Below are 9,715 nucleotides of genomic sequence, written 5' to 3'. Positions count from 1 at the left end.
GTTATTTTTCCCTCTGGTTGCACATGACATGTTGGTATAAATTAGGTCAAACTAAGAGTCGGCAGTTGTGCTATATTTCATACTCTTTGATTATATTGCCTTTGATTTACCCCATGGCCAATTTAAATCAATTTGAGACAGATTGAATGGTCATAGATAATGCAATGATTCAACCAGATTCTATTCTTTATGTCTCAATCTTTTGTAACTAGCTGGAATCTCTTCTGGATATGAGATCTATGCCATGTTTAATCTTCAAATTATTATTTCATGGATTTCATTCCACAGATTAGTCAGTTCATAACTCCTGCTACTCTTTAACTATACAGTATATGGACTATAGACTTGTATATTGTGGGGTCTAGTAAACAAACAGTGTCAAGTATGTGATTATATCACTGAAGGGTTCAGCTGCAGATGAAGACACCACTCATTTGTGCGTCATGAACAATCAGTGCATTTTATTTTCCATCACAGTACAAAAATAAATTAAAGTAAGCAGAAACAAACTGAGAAAGGTTCAATTGGAGCAATGTCTTTTTTGTCTTTTTCAAAATAACATATTTGAACAGCTCTAATTAACCCCCCCCCCCCCAACAATCACATCCCAGCCCCAGTAGTCTATCAGTGATCACATCCCAGTCCCAGTAGTCTATCAGTGATCACATCCAGTCCCAGTAGTCTATCAGTGATCACATCCCAGTCCCCGTAGTCTATCAGTGATCACATCCCAGTCCCAGTAGTCTATCAGTGATCACATCCTGTCCCAGTAGTCTATCAGTGATCACATCCCAGTCACCGTAGTCTATCAGTGATTACATCCTGTCCCAGTAGTCTATCAGTGATCACATCCCAGTCCCAGTAGTCTATCAGTGATCACATCCCAGTCCCAGTAGTCTATCAGTGATCACATCCCAGTCCCCGTAATCTATCAGTGATCACATCCCAGTCCCCGTAGTCTATCAGTGATCACATCCCAGTCCCAGTAGTCTATCAGTGATCACATCCAGTCCCAGTAGTCTATCAGTGATCACATCCCAGTCCCAGTAGTCTATCAGTGATCACATCCTGTCCCAGTAGTCTATCAGTGATCACATCCCAGTCACCGTAGTCTATCAGTGATTACATCCTGTCCCAGTAGTCTATCAGTGATCACATCCCAGTCTCAGTAGTCTATCAGTGATCACATCCCAGTCCCAGTAGTCTATCAGTGATCACATCCCAGTCACCGTGGTCTATCAGTGATCACATCCTGTCCCAGTAGTCTATCAGTGATCACATCCAAGTCACCGTAGTCTATCAGTGATCACATCCCAGTCCCAGTAGTCTATCAGTGATCACATCCTGTCCCAGTAGTCTATCAGTGATCACATCCCAGTCACCGTAGTCTATCAGTGATCACATCCTGTCCCAGTAGTCTATCAGTGATCACATCCCAGTCCCAGTAGTCTATCAGTGATCACATCCCAGTCCCAGTAGTCTATCAGTGATCACATCCCAGTCCCAGTAGTCTATCAGTGATCACATCCTGTCCCAGTAGTCTATCAGTGATCACATCCCAGTCCCAGTAGTCTATCAGTGATCACATCCCAGTCCCAGTAGTCTATCAGTGATCACATCCCAGTCCCCGTAGTCTATCAGTGATCACATCCCAGTCCCCGTAGTCTATCAGTGATCACATCCCAGTCCCAGTAGTCTATCAGTGATCACATCCCAGTCCCAGTAGTCTATCAGTGATCACATCCTGTCCCAGTAGTCTATCAGTGATCACATCCCAGTCCCAGTAGTCTATCAGTGATCACATCCCAGTCCCAGTAGTCTATCAGTGATCACATCCCAGTCCCCGTAGTCTATCAGTGATCACATCCCAGTCCCCGTAGTCTATCAGTGATCACATCCCAGTCCCAGTAGTCTATCAGTGATCACATCCCAGTCCCAGTAGTCTATCAGTGATCACATCCCAGTCCCAGTAGTCTATCAGTGATCACATCCCAGTCCCCGTAGTCTATCAGTGATCACATCCCAGTCCCAGTAGTCTATCAGTGATCACATCCCAGTCACCGTAGTCTATCAGTGATCACATCCTGTCCCAGTAGTCTATCAGTGATCACATCCCAGTCACCGTAGTCTATCAGTGATCACATCCTGTCCCAGTAGTCTATCAGTGATCACATCCCAGTCACCGTAGTCTATCAGTGATCACATCATGTCCCAGTAGTCTATCAGTGATCACATCCCAGTCACCGTAGTCTATCAGTGATCACATCCTGTCCCAGTAGTCTATCAGTGATCACATCCCAGTCACCGTAGTCTATCAGTGATCACATCCTGTCCCAGTAGTCTATCAGTGATCACATCCCAGTCACCGTAGTCTATCAGTGATCACATCCTGTCCCAGTAGTCTATCAGTGATCACATCCCAGTCACCATAGTCTATCAGTGATCACATCCCAGTCACCGTAGTCTATCAGTGATCACATCCCAGTCCCAGTAGTCTATCAGTGATCACATCCCAGTCACCGTAGTCTATCAGTGATCACATCCAGTCCCAGTAGTCTATCAGTGATCACATCCAGTCCCAGTAGTCTATCAGTGATCACATCCTGTCCCAGTAGTCTATCAGTGATCACATCCCAGTCACCGTAATCTATCAGTGATCACATCCCAGTCCCAGTAGTCTATCAATGTAGAGTATCCTCTTTTCCACTTCCTCTTTGTCATAAGAAAACAAAATTCACACATTCTTCTGTACAGATAAACTCTCACACACTTGCGCTCACATGCATCATTGAAATGCCCCCTTTTCATGTTCTTTAACACCCTTTTTTTGTTCTACAAAGTACGCAACAAGATACTGAAATCGAAGTCGACTGAAATGTTCAAACATATCACTTTTTTTCTCTTTTTTTTTTGTAAGGTTTTTCCAAGTCTTTCAAACAACTAGTCAGTGATGCAAGTGGCAAAAAATGGCACATTTTAGTGAGTTGGGGCGAGTGAACAGCCAGAGGGTCAAGATTCCCCTGCTTTTGACACCTTACCCCAATGCCCTGCTTTTTCCACAAAGCAGTAGCCCATCCAAAGTGTGTGTCCCTCCTACTGCGCTACACACAACAACCCATTTCCCATTGCAAGGCACAATGCCACGGTACCGATCCACAACCATGTCCATTTGCACCATACATTTTTCTCTTTGACTCCCACTGATACAGCAGAGGAGAGAGATCTATCATATGTCAACCAACAGTCCCCAAGAACAACCTTCATCACATGACAGAAGAGAATAGCCTTTTGTGGGCATGGAAAAGACATACAAATGAAAATGGTATTTATTCGCTGCATATGACTACAACCATTTTGCATTTCTAGAAAGAAATTTGAGAATCAACTAATGAAAGAAAGCATGCGGAGTTTCTCACTGTTGAGGTGATAAAAAGCTGGCAAATACTACTTTTTATTCGCTTGTTTTTATGTGCATTATTTTCATTTGTTGTTTTTTTCCCCCAAGGTCCAGTTAAGTCTCTGTACTGTATACTATAGAAAACATATTCCTGTTCATCTGTGGATTCAATTCGACATATCTCTTACAACATACAACAGTGGTTGACAGAAAAACCTACCACCTCCCTTTATCTCAGTTATTGGAGATGCTATCAGTTCTATAATCTTTTCTAGCCTCTACAATTCTTCAATGCAAATGATTGCCATGTATCTTGACTGCTCCCGTAAGCTCTCATGTAGATGTATTCCAGGTTGCCATGGTGTTCTTATTTCCCTCTATGCTCTTCCATTTATCCTAATGGATTCAGCTGATTTGAAAACCTGATTATCTCCATGGAGGTCAACTAGAATCTAACCTGACCATGGCCTCATCTCCTGCCCAGCTGAATACATTGTTGTCTTAGATTTGATTAATATTGGCATGGAGAGATTACGCCAGGGGAGGCTGTCTGTAAATGTTTATGCTGTGCCACTGAGTGGTTTTGAGTGAAATGCCCTGCCATTGGCTGATGGTTATGTTGTCTTGATGATATGTGGAGCTGGGTGGTGTGTTGGGTTTGGGATTGCTCTGTGCCTAGGGTTCTAAGGGTGCTAAAGGTTCTAAGGGGTTTTGTCTTTACTCAAGGTCTCTCTGATGTGTTGGTTACTTTGTCGATGGTCAGATTTTTATTGGTTGTTAATCTAGGGCTAATCTATATCTTATTCCATGGAACATTCATTTGCAACAACCATCAATCTTCATTCCCACCATATCCTGTCATTTGAAATAGACCAATTGATCATTCATTCATGATCTTTTGATTACAAGGGATGTGCCAAGAGAACATAAAATTACAATAAATTAAGTTCACTCAACATTTGGACATCTTTCGCTGTGTTTTCAGACCTACAGGATTTTCATCAAAGATATGGCACTAGTTAAACATTTGTTAATGCTGAATTTCTTGTAGCACAATATGGACCTTCATTCCCAAGTGTTTTTAGACACAACCATCAGACAAAAGTACAAAAGAAGTCCTTGGTAAACAAATAGCCTATTTAAGCAAGCATAGCTAAATAAACTAGTTATCACTTTGTTCACAGCATTCTCTAATGCAGATGCAGTTAAGTCATTCCTGCCCTCCAAAATTGCATGGCACACGTGCATTAGGCTATTATTTCGAAGTTAAAAAAAGAAAAAGGGCAATAGATAAGCCTCCCTGGGCTTGAGCCTTTGAACATCCATTTATTTTTTTCTGAGATGAAAATAAAGTAGGCCTTTCTTAACATGTAGTGTGACTGACCATCAAGTGTTGTGTCTTTAGGTTGTACTGTAATTCCTCATGTCCTGTTGTGTTGTGGTCCCCAAAAAATCCCACAATGCAATGCAGGCTTTTTTTCAAATCCTTCTGAACTAATCTTTCTCCACCAAACCCCTCTCGCCAAGTCACAAACAATAAACGCACAACATGAATCTGCATCGGTGGCCCCACTTTTCCTTTCAGGTCAAATCATGTTTACGCTGCAGCAGAGCTGGGTGTTCACTTCAGTCTAAAGAACCAGGGTTGCAGCTTGTCTGTTCATCCATGATGTGAGTAGTAGCCCAGTCACACAGTAGGCAGTGCATCTCAGACAGTCAGCAGGTGGCTGGTCTCAGTCCTCTACACATTCATAGCTGCAGATTTGTGTTCCTTTTCTACTGTTTTTTTTATTGTGTATTATTGTTGGTTTTGTATTTTTCAATGTTTTTATATACATGTTCGTAAACAGAGGATGTACCCAAGTCTGGCATTTTTTTAGGTGTCAAAAGCTTTCATTCTTAGGTGCAGTGAAAATACGATCCTCTTTCCTTTTGAAAAACATTAGTTGGTTTTAAGATAAATTGAGATAAATAATATTTTTACCATAAAATGTAATTTGTTTTTAATCCAACTGTGTTCTCATGTCCCTCTTCCAGTGAACTGTTGTAATGTTAGCTGTTAAACATGCTTATAATCAAAAACTTTTGGGGTATATCTATGCCAAATTAACCCTTATATCAACCCTCAAAATTAATCTCTTCCCATCAAAACTTCCCCACTCCCCTCTTCCTACTCCCTCAACCAATCCCCCTCCCCCATTTTGAAATGCCAGACTGGAGTAGGCCCCTGCCCCCTCCCCGGCCCCTCTCCCAAGGGCCCTCACCGGTCCAGACCAATGAGCAAGCGGCTCCTCTCCTCCTCCTTCTGGCTTTCGTTCTTCAGGTCGGCAAACACCTGGGTGAAATAGTGCGGGTCCGAGTTGATCTGAAGCATCTTAGTGCTCATCAGGTTGATGATGGACAGGCAGCGGTCCCAGAAGATGTCCCTGGAGCTCTCCACCAGGAAGGGTTTCAGTGGGTAGGAGATCTCGTTGCCCATGTAGGAGTAGGACAGGTAGAGGCAGGTGAGCAGCACGGCCTGCAGCTCATGTTCGTTTGCCACCTCGGAGGATACCACATCGCGGCACAGCATGTAGACAAACACCACGTTGGCCGGGGTGATGAACCCCTGGTCTTGCCAGCCCTGGAGGAGCAGCGAGCGGTCCACGCTCCGCAGCCACAGGACCGGGTCGGTGGGACACATGTGCTTTAGTCTGTAGCAGCGCCGGCACAGGAACTCACCCAGGCAGCGCAGCAGCTCGCTGGTGGAGGCCTGGACGATCACTCTTTTGGGCGTGCCGGGGGCCGCATTGGAGTTGGTCAGGGGGGCCTTCTTGACCGACGAGACAGCGTTGTTGGAGCTCTTGACGAGGGCTGGGGTGCTCTGGTCCTGGGTGAAGGTGGACAGGTTGGCACAGGACTGAGACTTCTTCAGGTTCTCGTTGTTGAGATGGGTCACATTATTCTGATAGGTGGTGTTGGGCTGCACCTTCTTGGAGCCCTTTTTCTTGGCTGACACTGCCACGATGCGCTTCCATGGCAGAACGTTGATGAGCGAGTGACGCTTCAGGTTCTTGTCTTTGGCATTCTTGCTATTCTGAACAGCTGTGTAGTGGCCCACCGTGGCTGGCCCATCTTCGAAGAGGGACGCCTTCCTGTAGCTGGGAGAGAGAGACAGAACGGTTCCCATGGTGACCGAGTAGCAATTTCGTTAGTGGATGACAGACCAGAGAGAATGGCAGGGGAGATCCTGAGGGCCTCAATGCTTCTGAGCTGGGAGACCCTGGCTACAAGCGTGGGTTCCTCTCAGGCATCTAATGCCACGGTAGGTCCTGATAGGAAGGTACGTGCTGGATGGATTAGGAGTTGATCTGAGCAGATTCTCTCTGGGCACTTAGCTCTTCTTCTCAGCTGGGTCAATAGTGCCTGTGGAAAACAAAATGCATGGCTTCAGTAGCTAGTAGCTACATGTTCCCACTTTCATTGTATCATTAACATTAAGGTTGTGTGTACATCATTTTGTTGTTGAAAATCAGATATCTCGGCTGTGATTGCGATATTGATTTTTACATTTTTTTTAATCCAAAGATATTTCAATATTTCTTACTAGTTGAAGATAAAGATGAATTGTTTGGCGACAAGCATTGATTTCAAATCTGATATGGTTGTGTAAATCGGCTGCTGTCCTAGGTCCTGAAATCAAGCGTCTGCGTTGTCCTAATAAAGGAGCATGTCATAAAAGGATGCTGTGAAGGCTATGTTGAGATATCTTGCTTGTCTCTAATAATTCACAGGAATTACCAAAACATCCAGACATGCTTTCATAAATGTGTACACAGTAAATTCTATATCGACAAGTGCTCGGTCATCCACATTGAATAGTCTAATTAGCTGAATTGATTTGAATTTAAAAATACATAGGTGAATGTAGGGCCTATGCCAGGGAATATTATGATGTCTCTTAGCGCTCAGCAAATCAGACAGCAATGACAACAAGCTAGTTGAGGCAACAACACTGCTTGCTTCCTGACTATCCGCATAGTAAACCGATGTAAAAACGTATCTATACCTTTCAAACAAATCTAACAGCCGCGCAATTTACAGCAACGTTTACCGTGGTCTCCTGTTGAATTGAAATCGAGAGCAGGTTAGCTACTTTCAATCAGATTTCCCCTTAACTATTCATACCGATTATAAAAAGATCACATCTGGCTCATCAATTGTTGATTAAGGCATGCCCATCTTTCAGCCCATATCAAATTTCTCTTCTAAGAATAATGCTTTGCTCGACGCTCACATCCTGATTTACATGAACATAATTTCATTCGATTGAAGCCTAACGAAGGATGCATTCCTGCTTATATAGTTGGCTAGCACCTTCCATTTCAAATGGAAACCTGAAATGTAAACACCTTTATGTGAAGGTCGCCTTTGATAGCCTAAATCATCCACTTTTAAAACGAGGTTTGTAATATAATCCGAATGTAAACGAATTTGTATAATGTTGTATAACAACATTTGCATCTTTAGGCTAGACTAATAATGTGTCTACAGCTCATGATGTGCGTTGAGATTTTTTTATTTATTCAGCCGTAACCGAAATAGCCACAAAAAAAACTTTCAAGCAGGCTAGTCGAGTTGTTAGAAAATCTAAAATATGTTTAGCTATTTTACGTGTTAATTGAAAGATCAAGACAGTTTGTTTAGCGGCAAGCTTTGAGTCAAAGGCTGTTATGTGGTTGTGTACATAGGCTGCTGTCCATGGTTCTGAAATGAGCGTCCGCTTGCTAATAAAGGTGCAGAATTCCAAAGAACCGCTTTGACATGACTCATGTTTATTATGGTGCATATGGGTAGCCTCGTGTTATGCAAAGTGTTATTCAGAGAAATATAGAATACCTTCAAATTTGGCAGCATAGCCAATGTTTCTCAGTGACGTGTCGCCTATATTCTTACATGTTGATGTTTACAATAATTCAGCAGGTTATCCTTCGAAATAGGTTACGATATTAGACACATTATAAAATAATATAAAAATATTATACTTACTTGATATTTTTCCTCCAGTCAATGAAACAAATAATAGCACAGCAGTGATGGCTTCTTTAACAGTAACAGCTAATTCCTTTGATATGGTGCACATCAAGGTGAAACCTTATTAACCATCTTGGAAAAATGCGGTTAAAAAACACAACACCGTACAATCCAAGAAAAGAAAAGGCGTTAATCAAGCCAGAATATCCGCACACCTTGACATTGTCAAGGAATCGCCAGTCTCTCTGCTGCGCAGGCGGTAGGTAGGCAACTATGGAACGGATGCTGATATGAAGATGTGCATTTGGTCCTCAGCGCAAGAGATACGGGTTCGAGGGTTTCTTTGCGCTCTCACTAGCTTGTGGCTAGTGAAAGGGTGGCTGGTGTAAAAAAGGAGAAAGGCAGTGGTCGGGCGCCGCTCTGTGCTCTGTCCGTGGTGCTGTAATTTGCAGCTGTGTGCGGCTGCAGTCACAAAGGCTGTTTGTAATAGGTGAATTACCCAATATATCTTGTAGCCTATATTCACTAGTGTTTTAGTGTGTAGTGCGCTGTCCATTTATTTTGCTGATACAGCGCAGCGGAGATAGGCTACATACAGATTTGCAACTCCGCCCCATCACAACAAACATTCAATGAACTCAAAGCACAATGCACTCAATGAACTGAAATCCATTTCTTGAAAAACAATTCATGGTTTTCAGCATGTAGACTAGGGTTGTTTCAATCACACAATACAGGTAGGCCTAGCCAATAAATAAATGTCCACATGAAAACTATTTGTATGTACTAATAACATACACGTTAGATCGCATTTAAGCTATTAAAACGAGGGGCATACGTAACAACGTAGCTTGGGGATAACCTGATATTTAAAAAAAAACAACATGTATTTAGGCCATTTATTTGAAATTGTGCAGGATGAAATCTCTTCTGATGCACCATCCCGTTTTAAGTGTCTAGCTGTCATTGTACAGAACTAATAGGCGTGTATTAATTTACCATAACATCCTATCTTTTAAATAAACACATGATCCAACAAATTCACATAGTCTATCATCCAGCTCAATGTTCACTTATTTCATGAACAGACCACTTTGGATTAAATAGGCCTGTAGGCCTACAGTAAATTATGAATGGGGTCTCAGGTAAAATGATCATGCCATTCTGCTACAGTTTATTTGATAAGATGAGTCAGCATGACAAAATAGGAACATTGTGCTATAATGTATATCAACTGGTTAATGTAAAATACTGAACTACAATCCCCAGAAAGTATATTTGGCTCCCTCTCGTGATGTATCTGAG

General features: G+C 42.6%; 1 protein-coding gene across 1 annotated transcript; it reads right to left on the bottom strand.

Annotated features, from left to right (window-relative positions):
* Positions 1–5,657: 5,657 nt before the first annotated feature.
* Positions 5,658–8,851, bottom strand: cdk5r1b (cyclin dependent kinase 5, regulatory subunit 1b (p35)). The gene is made up of 2 exons (XM_029629230.2): positions 8,426–8,851; positions 5,658–6,802 (listed from the first exon to the last, which is right to left on the bottom strand). Exon 2 carries the CDS (start codon positions 6,564–6,566, stop codon positions 5,658–5,660), a length of 909 nt encoding a protein of 302 aa, XP_029485090.1. The 5' UTR covers positions 6,567–6,802; positions 8,426–8,851.
* Positions 8,852–9,715: the final 864 nt, after the last annotated feature.

Source organism: Oncorhynchus nerka, linkage group LG23, assembly GCF_034236695.1.
Source record: "Oncorhynchus nerka isolate Pitt River linkage group LG23, Oner_Uvic_2.0, whole genome shotgun sequence".
Classification (NCBI taxonomy): domain Eukaryota; kingdom Metazoa; phylum Chordata; class Actinopteri; order Salmoniformes; family Salmonidae; genus Oncorhynchus; species Oncorhynchus nerka.
This window is presented reverse-complemented; position numbering and strand designations above follow the sequence as displayed.